General features: G+C 37.2%; 1 protein-coding gene across 1 annotated transcript; it reads right to left on the reverse strand.

Annotated features, from left to right (window-relative positions):
* Positions 1-26: 26 nt before the first annotated feature.
* On the reverse strand, positions 27-25576 carry tpo (thyroid peroxidase). The gene is made up of 14 exons (XM_042388756.1): positions 25543-25576; positions 21153-21237; positions 20871-21031; positions 20479-20608; positions 19284-19413; positions 18210-18410; positions 17282-17773; positions 8423-8681; positions 5987-6157; positions 4245-4482; positions 3850-4058; positions 3561-3734; positions 1636-1774; positions 27-107 (listed from the first exon to the last, which is right to left on the reverse strand). The coding sequence occupies exons 1-13, from the start codon at positions 25574-25576 to the stop codon at positions 1761-1763; spliced, it is 2298 nt and encodes a 765-aa protein (XP_042244690.1). The 3' UTR covers positions 27-107; positions 1636-1760.
* Positions 25577-25961: the final 385 nt, after the last annotated feature.

Genomic DNA, 25961 nt, shown 5'->3' on the forward strand with positions numbered 1-25961 from the left:
AAATATACATAAAGAAACCAAAGTTAGCAATGTTTCCCTGAGTTTGGTTATGAAACAATGGAGCATTTCTGTGTCAAATGCATTGTCCGCAACTCAGTGATGATTCCCTGTAAAAAACAAACAAACAAAAAAACAAAAAACAAAGAAAAAACATGGTTATGGATATTTTTAACACCAGTCAATGGCAGTCAATCATTCCATCCTATGAACCATTGTATTAACAAGCTCTCACACCTTAACTTTCATTCTTTCATATAATTTACAAAGACTGACAGGTCCTGTCATGTTAACGCCCAATTTTTACGACATAGAATCTACCGGATCTTACCGAGTCAGATTTATGTGTGGACCTTTACAGAACAGAGACTGTGCTTATTGAAACATGACACTGACATGTAAAATTGCCAGCACTAATTACAGTAATTATTGAAACATCAAAAAATAGGTTTCGTTTTAACTTTGGTGGGGACATTTTTTGTCAGACGGCCAAAATAGTTGTGTACGTGCACTTGGTATCCATCTCTATTTTTCTTTCATATGCGCAACACATGAAGAGCATTAATCTGCAAAATGTTTACTTTATTGAATATGTATTTGGTGACTTGCCTGGAACCAGACTTTTATCGTTGACTTTTCTCAGATTTTTATGTTTTATTTTACTTAACTACTTAACTATAAATCTCAGAACAAAATTAATATTTAAAATTGACATTTCATAGAATGTCACAATAAAAGTTACACATAAACATAAACAACAACATAAAAGTATAAAAGCCTGTAGGTAATGTGTTACTCTGTTTGAACCAACTTTCTGTTATGTTTTCAAATTCTGCAACTCTGTGTTTCTTTCAGTTTGTTGGTTTGGGCAACACAGATGAAGAATTTCATGACAGAGTCACAGCAATGCTCAAATCTACCTTTAAATCATCTCAAAAGTGTCTATCAGTATTATAATTTTATTTATTTTAAAAAATGTTCACATCTCAATGACACATATACAATAATAACTCTGCTAAAGATCTACTAAAAGAGGAGAGATGGCATTAAATTTTCATTCGAGCACGGCTAGGTGTGCTGTCATGCTGATTTGAGCATGTTCTAAATATCTAGTTGACCAATCAGATTGCTTGGTTGTGTTGTATAATCTGTATTATGCAATCTGTATTATACAACATGTAGTTCTGACCAAGCAATCTGATTGGTCAACTAGACATTTAGAACATGCTCAAATCAGCATGACAGCACACCTAGCCGTGCGGAAGGCGTAAGCACCTCATTCCTGACCGCATCACAGTCGTGCCAACAATGACGGTAAAGCACACCCTCTCGTGTAATATTGCTTAATTACAGAACATACTTATTAGCTAAGATTAGCTGTTTCTGACACTTTGGTTCTTCTTTAAAAATGACCTGAAGTCTTAATTGACTTTGAGAGGACGTATCACCAACAGTAATACAATTATTTAATTAAACAACTTATCAAGCAACAATCACAAATTAGCTACCGACACCTCACACATGAAATTTAAATATAATATCAACTGACCAATGTTAGTTTTGTCCAGTGAAGTCGTTTTCAATTCTGTGACATTTGAAAGGTTGAAATATAAATAGTATCTGCTTAAGATTCATCACCGTTCATTCATCACCGACTCCACTGCTGCTGTTGGGCTGGTCGTCAACACATAAAACAGCTTGAAGTTGAGGGTTGCCAGATCATCAGGTCGGGTATCCCCCATATCCTGCTCTTTTACTCTTTGTCATAATAAGCCACCTTTTGCAGAAAACACAGAAACCTGGCAACTCAGCATATATCTTACTGTTAACATTATGTGGAGTTAAAATGGAGAGATTGTTTGAGATCTCTAAAAATATTGGTAGGGACAATTCAGCAACACCTTGACATTCGTCCATATCCAAATCTACGCCCATACTCTGAAGCTCACTATTTAACATGATCTTGTTTGTTTAATCCATACAAAAAACTCAGTGTAAAAACAAGTAGTTGAGGTTTTACAGGTGGTTATGTTCCAGACTATTTCTTGGACAGGAGCAATAAATTCCTGCAGTCATGTCGTCACCATGAGGTTGCCTGGCAACCAGTGGAGACTTCAGGAAGTCAGTTAGAGTTCCAGTCTTTATGCTAAGCCAGGGTAACCAGTTGCTGGCATTGGACAGAAATGAAAGTGGTAACGATCTTCTGATTTTGAGACAAGCTACTTGACTTTGACACTTTCAATGTGTGACTTTGTTGACTGATGGTATGATCAGATCTGAGTATAGATAGTATAGATGTTGCACTTAACTTGGTTTTTATCCCTTATTGTTGCATTCAAATAATTGCTGCTGGTTTACTCCTGTTCTTATTCTTTGACTATTGTATCTCTTATTTATTTCTTATTTATTTCTTATCATTTTTAAATTTTAATGGTTGTCTAAATGTTTGATTTGTGACACTTTTGTTTTTATTGACCCATGCAAAAAAGTGATTCTGCTCTCGTTGGACCACCCTATATACAGTAAATAAAGGTTGAATGAATGAAAGGATGAATTCAAAGTACCTGAGATTAGACTTCTAGAGCAACCACAAGTACTGTAGATTAAAATGAGCTTTGTGTGAGTACTTGAACAATCTGAATAATTTAAGGTGCCCGAGAAATGCTGTCATAATAAGGACAGTGCCAAGTACAAGCTAAAAAAAAAAACAGGCTGCCATCATGGTCGAAATGGCATGTTTGTGTTACATTTCTTTTCTCATCTTTATATAATTATATAAATAATTATATAATTCTATTATAATTATATATCTCATAGTTTTCTCATGATCACATGGGAAGTCTTCTCAGAAATATGGGAACATTTTCACAGAATTATATGAGGGTTTTCTCAGAATGGTTTTAAGAATTATGCAAGTTATTTTCACAGAGTTGCCAAGTCAAAATTATGAAAATCATAATGAAAAGAAAATGTCTTAGATTTGTTTTCTCTCACCTAGGTTTAAATATTGATTATTGATTTAGCACAAACTTTTCAGAGGTCTGCAAGGTCATTTTTATATTTGTCTGACATAAATGTCTTCTTGAAAGATGGGATAAAACATTTTTCATGTTGTCCGCATGGAAACTGGGTGGCATTCATTGTCTCTAAGAGAATAAAATCCAAATGTATATCTTTTGATGCAGGTGGGATTTTAAAAAAATGCAATTTAATCATTTCAGTTATAAAGATGCCCTATTCCCTATACTTTTCCTGTTGGAACATCTTTTCTCCATCACTACCAGCAGATAGCAGTGAAGCTCCAGTCAGAGAGGAGCACTATACTACTGTATGCCCAAGGATAGATATGTGCAGGGGCATGTCTGTGCTGCAGAAAAAGTATTTCTAAGGCTAATCTGATAGATATGTTTTAATATTCAGCACTTAATACAATGAGGACATGATTTTAACCAACTAACAGTTTAGTCTCCCTTTCATGTTTAACCACTCCACACAAACAGCATAACATAGTCAGTACGAACAAATGTTACGAAACAAATCCATGCCAAAAATAGTTCACATACCTGTACATTGTGGGGGTTGGTCACTCCACTGATTTCCCTCACAAACTATCGCAGCAGCACCCTTTAATTTGAAACCATGGTAACAGGAGTACAGAGCGACCAATTTGCCGGATGTGGAGGACAATATGAAATCCCCATTCTTTATCTTTCTTGGAGAGCCACACTGTTCTAAGTCTGGAATTGAGTGATAAAAGTTTTTCACATTAATGGGTATTTGAACAATAAAATTCAAAGGACTGTTGATGTGTTTTTGCATGTAGGAACTAGCCCAACAATTTCCCAAGCCCACCTTGGCTCTTCTCCTCTCCCCAAGCTTCCAAACTCATGGATGGTATGTGGTCACAAGAGATGTAATCAGAGGGGTATTTCCCATATCTGAAGGAATCGGGAGGGACTTCCCTTATGTCACTGTTGTCACAGATGATCCGAGACATGGAACCTTTTAAAAGCTCAGCCTTCTGTTGTTGGGTGAACATACAGTCAGCCTCCCACCAAAACCTGTAAAACAGACAGGATGATCTTTCCATTTAAAATTAAATCTTTCAATAAATATATTTGACTAAAGACATGAACACACCAAGAAATTTCCTTGAAGATGAAAATTTGAATCACTGAATTCATGTTCCGTCATGGTACAAGGTCATATAAATAATATTGATACATAACAATTTTTGTAAATGTTACCTATCACCCTCACGAAGTGCTTTCATCTGCTTTCCAATCAGGCAAGCAAAGAGGGGACCAGTCCTCGAGTCTGGCAACAGGTTTTCAACAAGTCCTCCCAGCCATACATCAATATTGTCAGGATGTTTGTATATTTTTAGTATCTTCTCAGCAACCCTGTCATATCTTACAACCTCTTTCAGGTCATCTATTGTCGTAATGCGCTTCAGTCCACAGAATGCTCTCCAATCATTGTATCCTGAAAATTAATGTCAACACAGTATTATTTAATAGTGAGCATATTTGCTTGCATTTCAAAGAATAGTTCGATATTAATTGAAATAGCCTTGTTTGCTTTCTTTCTGAGAGTTAGGTGAGATATCCTCATGTCTGTGCAAGAAATATATAACTACAGTCCACAGCCAGTTAGTTTAGCTTAGCATAGAGACTGCAAACAGGGGAAACAGCTAGTCAACAAAAAATGAGTTTAAACCAAGTATAAAAACGCTGAGCTGTGGTTTAATAGGGGGTTATGTGCCAGACTATTTCTTGGCTGGGAGCAGTGACTTCCTGGAATCTACCCTGGTTGCTTGGCAACCTCATGGTGACTGACTCCAGGAAGTCACTGCTCCCAGCCAAGAAATAGTCCAGTATATAACTCCCGCTAAAACCACCAATCATAATTTTTACACTTCTGTTTTTATACGCAACAAGATATAACATGTTAATTAGTGAGCTTTAGAGGTGCTGGTAGGTTCAGACAGAACCAGAACAGCTGCTTCCCCTGTTTACAGTCTTAATGGTAACCTAAGCTAACCAGCAGCTGGCTGTAGCTTCATATTTATCGTACAGTTAAAAGAATGGAATTGTTCTTCTCATGTAACTCTCAAGAAAGCAAATAAGCTTATTTCCCCAAATGTCAAGGTATTCTTTGGAATCAGTGTTAATAGACATTCTGAAATACATTTTAAGGTGCTTACAGAATATGAGGTATTAATTCTGTTTAAATCTGTATTTTGAAGGGAAAGTGAAGGTTGGAAGCACTAGCTCAGACTCTTGCTTCAACAAACCATTGTACTGACTCTACAATGCTGTTAGTACTGTGGAAACGCACCTGTCTGAATAATGTGAGTGTTAGCTCATTTTCAATCCCATGTCCAGGTTGAAATAATAGTTTGTGCCCTTTTGCACGCCAATGTGGAAAAAACATATCAAGTTGTTTGTAACTCTAGCATGGTGTCTTCTGACCTTTGAGTGACAAAACTATGTAAAGGGTTGGTACTGCATTGTTCAGTTGTTATGTTCCCATGGTCATCACTGTAAATAGTATTAAGAAGCAGGAGGCAACAAACTTCAGAGACAAACTGGTAGGACTGGGAGTTGCCAACTCAAGTTAGTGAATAATAAAAAAAACATATCAAGTCATTTGTAACTCTAGCATGGTGTCTTCTGACCTTTGAGTGACAAAACTATGTAAAGGGTTGGTACTGCATTGTTCAGTTGTAATGTTCCCATGGTCATCACTGTAAATAGTATTAAGAAACAGGAGGCAGCAAACTTCAGAGACAAACTGGTAGGACTGGGAGTTGCCTACTCAAGTTAGTGAATAAGTTATTGGAAACTTATGAACATAAGGCCCTGAAGAGTTTGACAAAGGGAGGAACAAGTTTTTAACCTCTTAGAATTCCATAGGGCGTTGTTTGTCACTCTAATTTGACAGGTTTCAGTGAATGGTATTGAATGGCTGTCAGCCCAGGACTTACCAGGTAGAGCGTGATCTCGTCCTCTCTGTAGGTTCAGAGAAGCCAGGTCCATGTGTTGTGGAATTTTAAGAACGACCAAACTCTCCGTTACCTCCTCTGTCAGCAGCATATTTGCGCTAGCAGCTGCTGCTGCAGTTCCAATCAGACCTCTCAGGATTGGTTCAACTCCACCTAGACACAAAAACAGTCATACTTAAACTAGTTCACAGTCAATATAAAATACAGCTTTTTGTTTTCTTTTAGGATGCTGGAATACATCAAGTGCACATAAGAAGGATTATTATTTTGCTGGTTTACATTTAAGTTTTGAACAATTTACACTTCAAAACTAAGAGATCATATTACATAATATCACAAAACTGCAAACAGCATGCTAATTTTTGCCAATCCAGCCAATTTATTAACCCAAACAAAACCAAAAAGACAAAAAAACATAATATATATTGTCAGGGAATACAATTTTCAATGGATGGAATCCGTTCTTTATGCTATTTAGAAAACAGGTGTGCATATCATTCCTAAGCTTGGATTTTCTGATTCCCCTTGACTCACTGGTCTGCAAACTATTTCATTCAAACAATTCTAACGATTCTTGTTCTAAACAAGGCTAAGATTAAACACAGTTTTTAAAAAAAATATATTTTATTTAGGTTTCAATCTACATCATATACACTCACCAGCCACTTCTTTAGGTACACCTGTGCAATCTAACCCAATCCAATACATAAATGTAGAATTTATGGCAGAGCTGTTGTATCGGATTGCATTAGATTGTACAGGTATACCTAAGGAAGTGGCTTGTGAGTGTACACTTCCTGTATGAAAAAAAAGAATGAATAAAGTTGTATTCACAGAGACGGAATGGATATAAAGAAACAGAATGATCACTGTGTGTAGGTGTGTACTGTATGTGTTTGCGCCTTTAACCTCTTTTATTCATAGTCTCAAGTACAACAGTTGCATTGCATAAACAAAGAAGCTGCACTGTGCAACAGAACTGTTTTCAACATATTGTGCCTTTTGTGTAAATAGTGTTTTCCTCTAACTTCTTTGGACTGTAGCTTCCAGTCTGCACTGGACTGATTTACAGTTGAGTACACAGACAGGATGAGCAGCAGCACCTCCAAGACCAATGTTACTCCCAAAGAAAAAGGTGGATTGATCTATCCACTTGTGTTTAGGTATTTGGTGTCTTCTTCTTGTGTGATTGACTGCATTATTGTTGACCCACAGTAATGCAGGACTGTGAAGTGGTAAAGTGAGAATGGAGCTGTCAAGCTGAAGACTAGACTTTGTTCTGGCCAATGGGTTCCCAGATTGTCCATTCTTTACAAATTTGTTTTTGTTTTTTAAAAAGCCTAAAATAACAGACAGCCCTCTAATATCTTTCTAAAGCTATTGCTGTTACTAAAGCCTCGTGCACTTTCCTTCAGCATGTGGAACTATCCAAAATTTGACAGGCCTGCCATCGCTAATTATGGTTGCTAAGCAGTGGTTGTGAGTTGGTGGTGGAGCAGTGTTATTCACATCATTTACACAAGTAAAAGTAGCAATACAACAGTAAAAAAAACATAAAGTAGCAATACAACAGTAAAAAAAAACATTCCCTTATATGTTTAAGTCCTGGATTCATAGTAAAAGTCCTTCCTATGCAGCTGAGTGTCCCCTGTCAGTGGAGTGTTATTGTATACTGTATAATATATCATAAGGGAGCTTATTTTCAACTACTCCATTGACTGTTGGGTAGTTTCCTCTATAACCATGCATCATATTTTATAAACTGATCATCTGTTTAAGATCTTCCTTCATCTGCAAGGTAACTTGTAACTACAGCCGTCAAATAAATGTAGTAGAGCAAAAAGTACAATATTTGTCAATGAAGTAGCAGAAAATTTCTGCCACTGTTTAAGCTGACTGGACAATCTCTGCTTAGGGGATGAGTTTAGCAAAGTTTAGTTTATTTGTGCCTACTGTTCTCATCATGATCACTGTCTTAGACATCATCACTTAATTTGTAAGCTATAATCACACCTTTCACACTACTGTATAGGGCAGATGAAGTGCTTTTGCACAAGTCTACCCAGACTTATCCAGAATTAATTGAAAAGGACCCTGTAGTCTGTAAAATGGATTATTGAGCCTCCTGGACCTGGAGCACACTGTTGGGGTCATGTACTAGATATAATATATTGGAGCAGGTTTCATACTCAATAAAAATATGTCTCTCAGTTTCTATTCAGTCATATTCTTACTTATGAGAGTCACTTGATTTGCATCCAACAAATTATAATACTAAGAGAGACGTTTGATGCTGAAGCTGACCTAAATATATACGTGAGAATTTTTTCAATCCCTCCACTCTTTTTACGTTGTGTTAAGTGTGCTCACAGGATACATTATTAGTTCCAATAGGCAGCTTCATAAGAGTGTACTGACCTTCTTTGACAATTCTCCATGGACTGAAGAAAGTGTTGTGCAGTCTCAAGTGGGGGATGTGCTCATGTTCCTGGAAGCTCTCATTCAGTCTCCCGAGGATCGGAGAGATGGTGCTGTGGCCAAACCGGAATGCAGCGGTGGCAAACACATTGGAGGCTGAGGGGTCCATAGTTGGATCATATCCCCCATACGGTCCAATGTAATGTTCAAAAGACTCTGGGCCAATGATTTTTGGAACATAATCTCTCATGGTTATGATCTGGGAGTCAAAAAAGAAAGGAGAGATCTTAAAGAAGCAAAAAGATTCTCTTAGGATAGTCATGAAAGAAAATCAAAATCTAAGGATTGTGTGCATGACTAGAATGCTGTAAAGCCACACATTTTACATCATGGAACAAGAATATCATAGTAGCAAAACAAAAACACAACATATCCTGCTCAGACATCATTAATAATATCTCATGAATGTGAATGCATGAAGCTAAAAGAAATTCCCATAGGATTTCTGTAACATCCTGAGTTTAGACATATGATTGCACATTTGTTCCTTCACAGTTCACTGCGGAGAATTTCATCTGTCCTCATCACTATTTATAAAGGCCTCAGTTTACCACCTGAATCTTAACACGTCACACAAATATGCATATACAAGCCAATGCAAACAAACGCACACACACACACTCTCTCTCTCTCTCTACCTCTCTTTTCTTCGACCTTCTTGCGTGGGATCACATTTGGTGTCATGCAGTTTTGGAAATGCAAAACTGAGCATTGGCACCAGAAAGAATTTACTGTTTGTTTGCTTTGAAGAATGTAACTACAGTTGCCTGTAATCTAATGTAAAGGCAATCTGTTTAAAATTAATTTGTTAAAGAAATAATGATGGCAAAGACTGGAGAACTTAATTTACATTATTTATTTAAGTTGAATTTAAACAACAGACTGAATAACAAGGGTTTCAGACTGCAGTCTGACTGAAAACCAACTGAGCCAATACAGTTAAAATCAGTCCAACTGGCAACCCACAGACAGTAATTAAAGTAAGAGTATTCTAATGTGTGCTTATTATGTATTTGTAAGCTGCGAACAGCATTCTGCACAAGCTGATCATCAACATGTCAACTGTGAACACAGGCTTGACTGACTCAGCTCTAATCCACAATACTGGAGTTCATCTTGGTCATATTTGAGGAACACCAGACTGCAGTGTCTGAGATATACAGTATATCTCTTTAGCAGTATTTATGACTTATAATTAAACCTGCTTACTGATCTTTTGGCCACTTGCGGGCAGGAGAAACAAGCTGCAAGTGTAAATACTAACTGACCATTATCACCTTTAAGTTGATATGGTGAACTTGCTAGCAAACAGTTGACTATTTACACATCCAGCAGATCCAGAGCAACATTAACGTTCATTTGGAGTCTTGTTTGTGTCCACCTGACAAATTTAACTCCATTATTCATTTTCATTGTAGCTAGGCCTATATTTTGGTCTACAAAAAACTCTGGCATTTTAGCATCTAAATGCTCCACTGTGTCCACTAGCTAGTTGCTAGCTTTGCCCATCTATCTGCTGGGCAGGTAGGTAACGTACAGTGGGTTTTTTGAGCTTTTTGGCTGAAATCAGCTGCCTGTTGTATTTGGAAATGACACAGAAGTGGTGACAGTGAACCAAAACATTAAAGTTATGGGCTGTGAGATCAAAACAAAGAGCTGAAAGATGTTGAAAGATGCTGAAATGCTCCGTAGAACTGACAGGAACTGCAGTTGCTAGTTAGCCCATTAACTGCAAAACATCTAGTCTACTGTTTATTACTGCCAATGATTTTACAAAGTATACAGTAGGTTTTTAGATTCATTTCTACCCTTCAAGCCATTAGTTTCCATTCATTTTAGTGATATACAAATGTCAACTTGATACTTTAGACTTTGGCCAGGACCATTTGAAAACAAGATTTCATTATTAGCTGTTAAACAACAAAAAGAGAAATTCACATGATTCTTTTTACAATGTCCACTTTTGCTTATTGTTTGTCATTTGGACTTAACTTTCTGACAGCATATGAAATGCAATGCATGAATGCAATGCATGAATGCAATGCTCTTAAGCAGCTGCATCTCTAAAACTAAACACTAAATAAAACACAGCTAACTGAATAGGTCTGGCCCTTTAAACTGTTAAAGAAAAAACTGTAAAGTTTTGAATAATTCTCCAGCTTTGTCCAGACCACTTAAAAAACTAAATAGAACATAATGATGTCTCTCTATACAAAGCAAACGGCCATGTATACAGGACACTACAATTGAGATGCAAGTCAGACTGACCCCAGATGTTGTTAGTTGACCATTTTTATTTCCTGTTTCCTGAGAATAATAGTTTCTCACTCTGTATTGAAATGGCTTCTGACCTTTCCATTTATTTTCTGCAAGCCTTATAGAGCACCCCCCCCCTTCAAGTGGCTGCTCATTCAGTTGGACTGAAAGTATGAATAGTTTCACCTGTCTGGTCCTCCCTGGCCTCCATTACTGACTGGGCGGGAGGTTGCGGTTGCTTTTTTATACTCGGGAAATACTGTAGATAATAATTAAAATATTAACAAAAAAACTGTTTTGCTCCGCCCCTTAAATTCATGGACATGCATTGCCATGGCAACAACCAAAAGAGAAATATGGCGGAATCCAGAGCGATGCGTCAGCTGTAATCACTTCTGTTCCACTCACACTTTATCATGAGCGAAAAAAAAGTCTCATCTGAGCACAACAGTCCATCCACACTCTCCGCCTCTCTGCGGCCTCCCACTTCTCACTGGACCTGCGTTCAGAGAACCAGAGCTGTGTATAAATAGATTTTTTTTCGGGGTACATACAGAAGGGACAGCTAGCGGATCGTGAGGAGCTGTTCACTGAATTTGGCAAAAGATGCACTGGATTAGAATCGCCAACTCTACCTTTAAATACACTCATAATGCTATGCGGGTGGGAGTTTATGCATACAGTCAAAACAAGCATTAATGGACTAAAATGTTTACATACAGTACCTTTTTTAAGTATTTCCTCCTAATTGGAGTACAGTATGAGTTTATCTGGGTTGTTCTAATCCAGTTTAGTTGTAACATTAAATGTCCCTACCAAAAACCAGGCTCCTTGAATGACTCAGGTAAGAAGGATGTTCTCAGTGTATTCAAAGATAGCTTCTGTCTCTTTATTTATCCTGTATGAGGCATGGTGAAGGAGAAAAAATCAGAGCCATATCGAAATTCTTAAACACCAAAAAATATATCACAAATGTACTGTAGACAGTTAGAGTTGTATCTGACACAGTTACACATTCCGTAAACAAGTACACATCCACTAGCATCCACCTCATAGCACCAGCCTTTAAACCCTTTTAACTGTTGTTAAATGTTTCATTTCCTACTAATTGTATGCACCCTTGGTCTGGAAGTGGGTTTTTTTCTGGTTGTTAATTACTGGCATTGCACATATTTTAATGCATTAAAGTGGTGCTACTACAATGACTTGTCAAGAATGATGCAGTGTGTAAACAGCTTTGTATGTTACAGTTGCCCCATGTGAGCTTGTTTGCTGGAAACAGCTGCTTGAGGATTTAAATGGGGGACTCGGTGAGAGTTGTTAGGATTCAACCATACGGACTGACAAACCAAAACTATGATTTGACGAGTTGGCTGTTTTTTCTCAGTGGGCTTGGATAACTAGGAGACTTTTCACATTACAGGGAGACATTTGACCCAGTGTTCATACTTAAAATATTACTTAGCGGAGCTTTAAACCTATTTAATAGTTAGTTAAACCTATCTTTTACAGTAAGTGCATTACACATTTACCTATGTACGTCTTAACCATCTAGTGCTTTGTTATGTTTATAAAATAACAGGGTACTACACTTGCAACACAAATGCTTCATCTTTAAACAGAGCTGTCACTAGCAACCTTTCCTGCTAAAGTCTGTGATTTGTAATTGGAGGTACTCAGTAGATATCTTTGTCCAATTAAGATATCAAAAGTTAATTGAATTTGTAAATGCCAAACTCGGATATCTAGACAGAATTCTACTAATGAGTTGAAATCTCCTGGTTCAGTGTTTGGTTGGATGAAAGCTTACCAGCATATGGTTTCATATTAAAACTAAAGGGATAATATAAAATCTTTTCAATAAAACATGGCCACTAAGGACAACAAAGGAGGTGCAATAGATTCCCTTTCACATCAATAGTAGGTCTTTGCCAGGGGATCAGGAGATGTTTATTCAGGATAATGTCAAGTGTGGAGCACATCTAACTGACATTTGACATGATTACTGTGGCTCACTGAATCTACTGTGCACCCCAGAAATATTTAACGTTGCTTTCATTAATCTCTATACTGAAGCTGCTGAACCTCATCTGTTGTCATAGAGGTCATGTTGAGCATGTATTGATGTGTATAACTAAGGCATGAGACACTGAAGCACATTTTTTATGGCTTTTCTTTTCACTATAAATGAAGTGGAGCTTACTACTAGTAATCACTGCCTTTTCAACTTACTGGTAGCTGGGAAATAAAGCACTGCTAAATTCTGTATTCACACACAATGAATAACATCCCATCTCAAGAAACAAAAACAGAGAGCTTTAGTACTTATTTAATTCTTATTCAGCTTTGAGATATTTTTTGCTATGGAAAATAGATTTCAGTCTGCCAGTTTGCAGCCTGGTAAGACCAGATAGTGCCTTACATTTCAGTCCACTTCCAAAACAGGGATTTTCCAAGCTGGTCATGGTTACATTTACAGTATGTAAATCCTTTACCTGCCTTTTATAACTCATCCTCACAAATTATTTAAAAAAGCCCTCTCCCTTAGAGCCCTCTCTTTTTAATATTGTAAATCTCTTTCCTCTGGCATTGTCCCAGAGTCACCTGAAAATAGCAGGTGTTAATCCGCTGCTATAGTCAAATGTCAGCCCCCGAAATCTGAAAGATTACAGATTTATTTTCACTCCCCTCCGAAAAAGCTTTAGAAATTTTACAGTCTAGCATTAGGGTCACTTGTCCCCCTCACTGGACGCAATGAATCATCTGTATTAAAACATATTTTGTTCATTATATTTCATGCAGAATGTTTGCAGCAGACATTCTTCTTCACCATTAATAAAGCTCCCAGCCTACAGCTAGTAGTAGTGGCTGCTATCAACAGTCAGTCCAATCAGTCACTGTTGCACATGGAAACAACCTGCCTGCCATCCATTGCTACCAAGAGGGTAACAGCTACAAAAAAAGGTAACAGCAGCAACAAAACCTCACTTTCTACATTAAAAAAACAAATGCAGAAAATAGTACAAGGACAGAGAAATATTTGTTTGTGCAAAGTGGCATGAAGCGTGAGTGTTTTCTTTGCACAGACTGTTTATATGATGAAGGATTATGACTTGACTGGCACACTCAAATTTTGACAGTTTGTCTGCTTGGCTCAGACGCCTGCCCTGCTATGAAGAGCCTCATGTCATACTAGCAGAAATGTGTCTGGGTTTTGCACTGAGCGAAAGAGAGACACATTAGCTAGAGAGCAGCACCAGAGAGCATTCAGAGACACACATTTCAAACCACTGAGGAAGTTGTTATTTGAATTTTTTTTAAAAAAAGACAAGAAAAAAAGAAGCAAAGTGTCTAAGTGACATTGGCATACTATATAATAATGCTTAAGTTGAGTTGAGTTAAGGCCAACTTTCGCATTACAAATCCAGTAGCCTCTCATTTCCTGGACTAATAACTTAAAACAATGAAAGAACTTTAGGAGCTGTTGGAAGCCAACTTTGCCTCCAACTCTGGAAAATACAGCATCACCACTGAGCTGATTTGTGAAGGAGACTTGTGCTGAGAGTTTACAGTGACAGCAAAACACTGGATCCCATGGCTTGTTGATTCTTACAGTCATCAGATTTAAAACAGCTGTAAAGGATGGACACGTTCTGAATCAATTAAACCCGAAGAGATTTTACTGTATACAAGAAAAAGAGTTTTGGGGCCCTATTTTAACAATCTAAAGTGCATGGCGCAAGTGTATTTAGGGTGTGTCCAAATCCACTTTTGCTATTTTAATGGCAGAAAAATGGTCGCTGCGCCAGGCGCAAGGTTCAAATGGGTTGTCCATAGTCTCCTAATTAATCATGGGTGCGTTTTGGGTGTAACATACAATAAACCAATCAGAGTGTCATCTCCCATTCCCTTTAAAAGCATGCTGCGCTTGCACCTTGGCAGATTGCTATTATAATGGCGCATTTGCCAAGTAGTAAGAAGGGACACTTCTCTGCAGAGGAAACAGATCTGCTCATGCGCAAAGTGAAAGCGCACGATCCATAACGAGCACACTGCTGCTCCTGGAGCCTCCCGTGGTCAGCCACAGACCACCAGTTTAAGATCCTGTTCATTAATTTGTTGTGAATGTTTATTTTTTTAATTACAGCTTTGGTTTCTTTAAAATCGTTTTGTTCAGTCATGGAGTAACAGCTAAAATCAGCGGGGTTTTAATTGCTGAAAGTATGGAAACCTGATCTCTTTACTCTCAAAAATTTTAAAGAATATTTGTTAAATATTGTTAAAAAATTAAATCATTAATTTTAATCATGTAAAGAATCATCAACACAGTTATCAAGACTTGATCAGCTCTCCAAGGTTCTGATCCTGCTGCTGGCAGCAGCTAGAAGCTGTGTAGATTTGTTTCCTTCTTTAGTTTAATCATTGTTTTCACCTCATTTATTTCCTCATGTGTTCCTCATGTCATCATGTACTGATGCAGCAGGAAAGTCGATCTGTGTCTGATCCATTGTTGTCCATCTGTTTAAATACCTGCATGTATTGCCACGTTTTGGTCAAATAATTAGGGCATAAGATAGGGCCCTTTCACTCTTTGTCAGCTCAACTTACATGTCAGTTGGTATTCTTACATATATAGATATTCATAGTGGCACTAAAATAAGCAGTTGCTCCTCACTCACTATAGCAAGCATCTATATGAGTGTCTTTTTATTATGACAAAAACCTCTCCTCTAACAGCCAATTTATTTTTTATCCAAAAGATTGTTTTCAAAGGTTTGAGGACCACTCTTGACCTCAGAAACATAAGTCGAGAAAACAGTGTTGCCACAATAACTGATCTGGTGTTTTTGATCATATCATTTGATCTTCCTCAGCAGATGGAGTTTGCTTGGTTGTCATGGATATGTGGATTTCCATGCAAAACATTTCAGAGCACTTTAAGATCTTCTCGTCCATGTTGGCTTAAAAGCTTAAGTGCAACTCTACAATTCTGTGACAAGTGGGCATCTGCTGATGAAGATCATGTGATATGATCAGAAGCTCCAGAACAGCTGAGATTGTTTCCTCAAGTATTTTCAGATATATTGTGTTGTGTTTTGTTTTATGAAATAAATCACCTAATGGAATGTAGCTGCTCCCATTTGATTTCTTTTTTATTATTTATTATTTATTTAAGATGTATAGTTTTTAAATACATATGTTTAGATTTTTTAAAAACAAAGTAATACAATGGTTATACAATGTACTAATAAGGTGAATAGCCAGCTGTATGAATTCAACAGATGTCAGCCTAGTAGAGTTTTTAAACCATGTAACTCTGATGGAATAAATCTTGGTGTTTTTGTGTCCTGTGAAGCGTTACTGCACTTCTATCATTGCAGTTAAGTTACAGCATTAAATGCAAGAATTCTTACTTTATCTGTACAAAAGCCTTATGAACGCTGTAATGACCCTGAGTCACAATTTGCTTCATTATAGTAACAATATCTTTTCTGTTAAACCACAGATGAATAACACTCCTCCGTTTTCCCTTCTTTAATAACGTAATCGCACCATGCCCATCTGCAGATTATGAAAGCACTACATTCATAAATAGATAAGTTTGTTTCCCCTCAGGCATCGTTTGTGTTACTCAATAGAAATTATAGCTCTGAATCAATTTGGGCTTTTTCCCCATCATACAGATGTGTCTTCAGTCTTAGGCAACATTATCTACCAGTAATGGAGCTTGAGATTGTAGGGTAAAAAAAAGTGCACACTCCGCCCCCTACCCACATTTCCTGTTTAAAAGTTTGCTATTACTGGTCCTGAATGACCTCATACCAACCAGACTACAGCTTCCATTTGATTTCTCACCATTTCTTATCAGCCCAGAATCACAGTTAGCATTTACAATACCGCTATCAAATTTGAACCTGAAGAACTGAATTACAGAGGCTGTTCTGCATTTACTTATACAGTACCTAACCAAACTACTCATTCATTCAGTCATTCAGTCATTTTTTAACTTAATTTCAGACCTATGCAAGGTTTTGACAGACAGGAATTTTTGATAATTCAGATGTTAATATTTTACTTCAGCTATAAAAGGTAAAAATTCAGTTGTCAGGTATAGAAAAAGTGGTTATTTACCGTATATTATCCATCAAAAAGGTATTTACAGCACCATTCACTGCACACGTTCAAATTAGAGCTAAAACAATTATTGGATTAGTTGATTAACAGAAAAATAATCTGCAGCAATTTTGATTATTCATTTTTAAAGTAATTTTAAAGACAAAAATACCAAAAATTAACTGGTTCCTGCTTCACAAATGTTAATATTTGGTGGTTTCTAGTCTCCTGTGGGAGTAAACTTAATGTCTTTGGGTTTTTGATCAATGAACTGACAAAACACTCAATTTAAAGCAATAGTCTGAGAGGCTGAGGGGTACTGAAACTTTTGACTGCTTTAACAGTTTGTAGACCACAGTGCAGTTTTCAATCGGCTCAATCAGGATTTTAGTTTGGCATATTTGAACAATATCAGTTACTGTTACATACCTGGTGCAGAGCTCCAATAATCTTGCGGGTTTCTTGGTATACAGTCTCTGGGCTCCAGTGATCATTGAGGTGTTTCAGTGCCTCTGCAATTCGATTGTGTTCCCTCAGCCACAACGTATGCAAAATGGTCAGGGGCAGACCCTCACTGACCCGACTGTCTCCAGCACTGAAACACTCCACTCTCTCCCCATGGAGATCCTGGTGGCAGGCTGATGGCAGAGTGGGTACAAAAGGAAGGTATGGTCTTCCTTTGGGATCCTTGAATTGATTATTGATAGCAAGTTTCCCATTTAGGCCAGAGAGGTCACGGAGGGAGCTCTCCAATTTTGGAGTGTGGCCATACACAACCGAAGCATCCATGAACGATGTGATGGCGTTCATCTGTTGTTGCTCCAGAGCTTGCCTAATATCTGATCCAAAATTGATAACGCAGGCTGGTGTGGAGCGATGAAAAGGCATGCAGCCTTGTGCACCAGAGAGCATATCACCTGTCTATAGAGAAGACAAAATAATTTATGACAAGATGCTTCAAAAGCATCTTAAACTTCTTTTGATCTATCTATCAAAATCATTTGTTGTTGTGATCATGGAATTTTAAAGGAATCATTCTTTCTTGCAGAGTTGGTGAGGCATAGAAAATTGGCATTAGGCATAGAAAAGTGAATTCCTAGCAACCTCACATTGATGACAAGAGTCCATAAAGTTTGTTTTTATGCTAAGCTAAGCTAAGCTAAGCTGCTGTAACAGTACTGTAGGTTCATATTTAATGGACAGATATTAGAGTGCGATCAATAGTCTCATCTAACTCTTGGCAAGAAAGAGAATAATTGCCAAAGTAGTACTTTGAAATATAGGATTGTAGGAAGTGAAGAGGCAAGATAGCAGTAAGCAAAAGGCAGAAAGTCTGTTTTGTCTGCTTTTGGTTTACCTCAATGGGAAAGCATGGATGCACATTTTCACAAGTGTTCAAACAGTCTTCGCCGGTCCAAAAAGCAGTATTGGCAGTGCTTTGAGGGGTAAAGGTTATGTCATGGTCAATGTACTGGCCCCACTCCACCAGCAACTGAGAATAGGCATCATCTTCATGTTTAAAAGAACTCCTCAGTATTTTCTTGCTGACTTCCCGCGGCTGTTGACACAGAATGTATTTTGAGTGACAGTGAGTAACACCTTTCACAATGTACAACTGCATTTTTACCCAGCCGTTTCTGCAGACTTGTCATTTATCAGTCAGTATTTTTATTTTTTTTTAATCAGTGACAGATATGATCATATTTCTTGTGGAAGGCCTATTGTGTCCTAGTCAGTGGTTATGATGGATGATAGCTTTCTTGTTGATGTGAATTAGTTCATTCTTTAATTCATTAAGCAAATGGCTTCATATCAACCAAGGGGCTGTGATAGCTTCTTTTCTTTCATATTCTAATTTATCCAAAAAAGGAACTTTGGCAACTGATACAGTATGTATCCAAGATGTTATTTACACAACCCCCTTTTTATAAGAGAGGAAGTAGTTAGGATCAAAGTGTATTATGTATATCTAATACACTTTAGTAAATTATAGCTCTTATATGTGGAGGTAAACTGCAGGCTGGATACAAGTGATGCATATTTGATGAGTTCTTCCACTAAAAGGACTTCACTGTGAGTAATGAGTGCATAAATTAAGACTGAAATTTAATGCAAATATGAGCGTAACAGTTTCATCTGCTGTTTGAAAAAAGTAATGTTTATCCACATGACTAGAAACTAACTCCTTTTAAGCTATGAAAAAAAGTGTCTTTTAAAGCACAGGCCACAATATTCAAATGCAACTGCAATCTATGTCATCTCACACACAGTTGTGCTGTTCCTAAATTGCTGTGGACTTTATCAGCTGTAAAACAGGTTACAAAAATAAATCGAATAATACATTAACTTGGGTTTGCAGGGTGAGCTTGTTTCATTTCTAATTTCTCCACCAAGACTTTTGTGTCCCTCGGACCAGCATTTTGTAGATTACCGAGGGAAGCTGGAATCCATTATGGAGCCGTCCTCGGTTCCAACCCTTGGGTTCTCTCTCTCCGTCTTCGTATTCAGCTGGAAGCCATCTGACCAAGGCAGTGTTGGCTGCTCCCCAGAGAGGATTTTGCCTGACAAAAAAAAACATGAAGCTTGTCCAAAAATACTGCAATGCAAAACAGTATATGGCATTACTGTATGCAACATCTTTTGTTTTTCACCAAAAAGTCATCAAGAGTTTGAAATACAATTTTTTGCCCAAGGCAAATTAATATCAAATACTCTTTAATACTGACTGATACAATAGTGATTCAGCATATAGACAGTTCATGAAAATGTTTGTTTGCTTTATGAACATGTATGCAGGTGTCCCTTTTCCTTGGGATCATAAGCTGCACCATAAAATATTTATAAACTAATATCTATTCTAATACAAATATAATAATAATAACAGAAAAAGTCACAGCCTGCATGAACACAGTTAATTGCACCAATGCCTGTATTGTCATCAAACTGTCTATCACTACGGTAAAAGAACATGTAGCCTACAGGAGCCTAGAGTCTATGGAAGTTCATCACTGCCAATTTTAAAATAAAATCATTCTTTTAAACAGAACTTTTATTTATCATTTGTATGTGTATGATGTATGAATTAAATGAATTACATTAAACATGTTCATATTTGGAAATGCATCATTGCTGCTTAAATGAAACTGAATGTGAAATGGACTTTGTATTTTCATCTTTGACTTGGTAGATAACGTGCTATCTACTGTAAAGTTGAAATTGAAAATGCAAACTGGCTGGACTGTCTTCACCAATGCAATCAAGTACTATTTTACTCACTTCATGTTGTTTGCCAAAAACATGATTCACGTGATTTACTTCCATATACAGGAAATAATCTGCCTGTATTATTTGTTCTTATACAGTTTCCAGTATATTTTCCTTTATGTCACCAGCCTTGGTTCTATGATTGATAAAAATTCAGCTCAGTTTATTATTTTATCTTTATTGTCCCACAAGAGGAATTTCTTTTGCAGCAAGGTATCATAAAAACATGACACAATGAAAACATAATACAACATTGAAAGTGTCTGCACTATACATACACTTCAGGCATATGGATATATGTTAAAACACAAGGAAAATAGCAACAAGGAGAATAAAGACAAAGTATGAAGTCAGTTAGCTACCTGTTATTGCAGAGGCCAGATATGGAGCGGTACTTGCTGTGATGACTGTGCTGACAGATGGCGGGATGTGTTGGAGGAGGACACCGTGACAGCTCTGCAATGAGCTCCACATCCCTCCATGAAAGCAACTCTAGCATGATGACATAGTAATGTTAAGAAAAATTTAATGGAATTTACTCTTAAAGAGCAAATCACTCACACAATTTCAAATTTCCTTTATGAGGACTTTGGTCATAGCCTTAATGCATGTAAGTTATTAAGTGTTGCTCATGACTCATGGCAATGGACCAATTACAGAATTTGGTGGTGTTGTGGGTTGTTTTGACTCAATAGTGTTTCTAAAGGCTTCTTGAAGGTGAGAAGGTGGATATAATGAAAAAAAGCAATTCTACCTGGTGCCGTGACATCCCTTTTATATCTCTGTCTTGCTCTGTTTTTTAGGACTTGCAGAGTTGTTTGAAAAACCTCTGCAGCTTGGGAAATCTCCAGGGTCTCTGGCTCAGTTTGCCGAAGGAATGTAAACACATGCGTTGAAGACGAGGGCGTGCTTCGTCTATTCATAGAAATTGACACATGAAAGGAAAGCTTCAGTTCTTTCTGTCCTCTTTTGGACAGGTATTGTTTCAGTGAAAATAGAGGCAGACAACTTAAGAATTAATTTAATAGTTCATTACCGTTGTGTAGAGCGGAATAATGCCTCATCTACAATTTGATGACTTTCTTGACATGATGCAATAAGCAATTTTCTGATGGAGGTGGCTGGAAGATATATTGTGACACAATAGCATAAAAATAAGTTAAAATAGCATTACATACTCCCAATCTGTGGCAACAATATCAACTGTACAGGAAATATCTGAAGTTTCTACTTTCTTACATTAAATTTAAATTTTAGAGAAACTCTACTACATTTACTAACAGCTAAAGTTACTTTTCAGATTGCCATTAAGAAAACATTGGAAATACAATGCATTGTTATATATTGAACCAGTTGCTCCTAGCCTTTTTGGCTTGTGATCCCTTCTCTAAAGTCTATGAGTATTCTGCAGTTCCACCAAAGAGTGATTTCCTGACAGTTTCATTTAAAAATCAGTTTGAGGATCCAAGAGGTTAAATTATCCAATATTTTAACCAAAAAACAAAATGCAGAAAGAGTTAAATAAATGAATACAAATTTATATAGCAGAATTTTCCTCTCTTTTCCTATCTTCCTTATCTCATGACCCTTCAAATTTATCTTGTGACTGTGGAGGGGGCCCAACCTCTAGGTTGGTAACCACTGGATTAAACTATGCTGCTGTACATAAAGTATAGTTAAAACTAGCTCCACCTCAAAAAACTATGACAGTAAACACAATTTAAGCATTAATACATCAGTAATATTAATCTAATAATGTTATATCTAATAATATATCACCTACATGGGCTATTTTTCTGCAGAATGATTACTTTTAATTTGGTACTTTAAGTACATTTTGCTTAGAACACCCATTTTTGAATTTTGACTTTTTCTTTACTCGTAATGTAGTATTTTTGCATTGTGATATTAGTACTTTCAGTACTTTTTAGTACTTTCAGTTGACTGTATAGCAGACCACAACAACAGAAAAACAGAAATCGGAATTTCAGTACAAAACAAGAACATGTTGTCTTCAGTTCAATGAGACATAAATACGTTGACAATCCTACAAGTATTATATCTCCTGAACAGATTTAACTGAGGATGAGTGATAACCAAATGTGGTTCATAAAATATTAGTATGATTATATGCTTTCTCCTAAAGCAAACTGTATTTCAATCAGTCCTTCCATTTCTTATATTTCAACTATTATCATAGATTATCACATATTTTAGATTGAAATAGATTTCAGCAAAAGCATTCATGTAAGATTTACTTACAATTGAACTGTCTGTCATCATCAGCTGAAAAACAAGGGAAAATAACGCAGAACATCATCACATGAACAAGTAAACTGAAATAAGCCATTCTTTGCGAGCAGTATTTTATGATATAAGAGTCAAAGTTTTCCCACAATAACTCTTGCGACTTAAGTGCTGTGCGCACTGTCTAACCACTCCTTTTATATTCAGGTAAAGCAGGGAGCCCATTGCCAAGGTTAAGTAAACCAGCCCACACGAGAGTAACTCAGAAATCAAGTGTTTCTCTTGTCCTTGGTTGACTGATTTGAATAAGCACTGAGAAGATTAGTCTCTGTTAGGTCAGGGTTGTTCATGACGTTCATAACTGTGTGTTTTATCTATACTTCTACAAGCCCTGCCGTAAAGGGAAGATTTGGTCTTGCAAGGAATCTTTTTACATTGGTGTGTATTGCTAAGGCTGTCTTCAGGAGTGAGATTAGGGGAAACGTTGTCTTTTGTTACACAAGGGGTTGGAAGCCTGTATAAAGTGTGTAGATTCACTGTGAATGCTAAGAATTCTGTATGTACATTGTGAACACTTTGCTTCCAAGATCCAGAATAGATGCTTTCATGTAAGACAACAGAGACCTGACCAGAGAGTTTTATTTTTATACATCACTTTAAATATTGTTTTACCTAAACCCTCTTAATAGACCTCAATCTGAAAAGTCCGTTTGAGTGTAAGTATTGATCAGATAGAACTTGTCATTATCCTTTGTCAAATTTTACTTCATATATGTAATTGTTTAAATGACTGAACACAGTATCAGCAGCAGTCATTGCAGTCTTTTAATGGGTTCATGGTTCTGCTTGCCTCCCTGTGTCTTCATCCTCCCGAGTCTGTTTTTTAAAGTTTTAGATGCGGTGGGATTACGAACAGTAAGAAAGGCCACCACAGCGGTCCTAAAGTTGCCCTGGAAACTTCTCCTCATCACAGATACTTGAGTTAGCATTCAGGGTCCAATGCTGCCAGTGGAGTCAACTGTGAGAGTCACAGCCCATTGATACTTGAGCAGTGCACTTGAAATTCGTGCTTGACATGGTGCTGATGCAACTTCATGATGCTGTGTGTGTGGCAGCAGCAGGCAGTGACTTCAGCAGCGGGCTAAAGATCATCTCAGTTGTAGCTCTCTTTGCAGTCTTGCTGTCACGGTGCCTGGTTCAGCTTCAACACAAAACTGTTTAAACAAATGGATCTTGAGTTTGTAAAGAATGTAGCAAGTAAGAAAACTTCATGGCATACAGTACCAGTCAAAAGTTTGGACACACTTTCTCATTCAAGTTAATGTGAAGGTGTGTCCAAAATGTTTGATTGGTACTATATCTGAATAGCTTGTGCTCAAAATGGGATCAGATAGGTCAAATAATGTTCACCTGTACAATACAGAATAGTGCAATCAAATACTATGTCTCAGCAATAAACGCAACTTTGTTCAACTTTGACTGTCTCGGGAGGTGTTGAAGCCACTTTATGGTCATTTCTGCCACTATAGCATTTTTGTTGTTGTTGCATGCTGTTATTTAAATATCCCACTTAATGTCCTTTGGTCAGTTTTGGTGACAGTGTCTTGATGACTTTTTGCCAAGACTTTCCATCTTTCCAAGTTACATAATTTTGTAGTGTTTAAAAATAACTGACCTGCAATATGCAGCAACTCTCTGGCCTTGTTTTACCTCTAACTTGCCTAATGAAGAAGTAATTAAAAAGCCACTTATCCACATTTTCACTGATCATTGGTCCATTGTTTTGGTGACTGTCAAAGCTGAAATTGGTATTAAGCATACTAAAGCTACAGATAACTAATGGTCAGTAAAATGAAAATATTCATGCAGTTCTGTTTAATAACAGAACACCTCTTATAACATCTTCATAACAGAAATCTATTCACAATTTGTTTCTTACACACAAGGAAATTATATACTCTCAGATTTGACTGGTTTTAGGCTGAAAAAATAAGTTACAGTATAGAGATTTACACTGTGAAGGTGGCTTTGAAACAGCATAGACATCATAACATCATGTAGGGAGAGAATGTTATGGAAAATATATTTTAACAGTAAAATGAACATATAAAATGTGAAAAAATAGGAACATTTTGTAGATTTTTTTGTTGTCTAGTCAAAGATTTCTTAAGGTGTGTGATAGCCCTGTGATAAGTGGTAGTGGACACTCCCCCAAGAGAGGGAGTGCTGGGGTTTAGGTAAAAAATAGGTTTGTTAAACTTATTTTAACTGAGTTTAAACAAGAGGGGAAAGATATTTGGCAGGCTGATCTAATATAAGGAGAACCTCCTCAACAATTTAAAACAGACTCTTTAAAAGTGTGTCCTGGGTATTAAAATGATTTCATTTTAGTCATGCATAAGAGATTAAGATTGAGATCTTTTAATTTATTGATTATAGAAGGTGGTACAAGATGTGCGTTTTTACCTTGTGCTGCTGTAGCCTTCATGTTAATCTGACAGCCTTCAGTTCAGACACACTTATGTGATACAGAAATGTTTCTAGGTCCGACCTAGCAAGGCTGACTTAGGGGGACTCAGGTGCATATTCAGACATGAGACCAACATGCCATCATATGTAGAGGTACATGTCTGAAAAAGGTCTACAGTAAAAAATTCTAGGTCTTTCTACATGAATAGCCCTGTTTTCCCCACGACTCTCTGATTTAAAAGTAAAAGAGTCCAAAACTAAAAAAGTACTTGGCACACACAATGGATAAAATACAACAGAGTTAAAATGAACTGCCTTGGAGGGTCAACAGATGAGTAATGAACCCATCAGGTAGGTTTGGTTGAAACTAATCCAGTGACACGATCAATCTTTTGAGCTACTCTTATATAATTTATTACCTCTAGGTTCATGTTTTCATGTGACACAAGGCAATGAAACACCACCAACAGTGTCACACAGTTGAATGTGTATCAACTTAAATTATTTCTAATATGATTTCACACGTCTCTACATTGCTGGTGGCAGGATTTGGCATTTTCTGCCCAATATGCAAATATACAGGGAGAATTGATGCATGTAGGGTAGAAAAAACACTGCAGAAAGCCATGGTTCAGTCTCCTATAGCAATGCCTGCAGCAATGTCTCCAGCTTGGCCAGGTGTTCATCGAACACAACCTATGATCACTCACCAGTGGGAAGCTGGTGAGGGATCACGTCCCTCATGGTGCAACAGCAACATGCACTGTTGGGTCAGGCTGCCTGTGTGGAGCTAGGACTTGGGGGGACAGCATTTACATCTGCGTGCAATATGCCTTCCAGGTAAGGATCCTATCAGTGACAAGAAGCAGCTAGTGACTTATGTCTAATGTTAGCAGCAACAAGGCCAGTATGCAGGGTGTCCATTCCAAAATGAGGGAAAAGGGTGAAAAGGAAACAATTGAAAAAAGGGTTAATGTGCCCTGAGGTTTTTTTTTTTTTTCAAGATCAACTTACTTACCCTCTTCGTCCCAGCTGGGACATGAGGCCGAATTATATGCCACCACTGAACACTGTCTTGTGCTTAGGCCTGTGCTTCGTCCCATGAGAGACCCATCTCTTCCAGATCGGT

Source organism: Thunnus maccoyii, chromosome 16 (assembly GCF_910596095.1).
Source record: "Thunnus maccoyii chromosome 16, fThuMac1.1, whole genome shotgun sequence".
NCBI lineage: Eukaryota > Metazoa > Chordata > Actinopteri > Scombriformes > Scombridae > Thunnus > Thunnus maccoyii.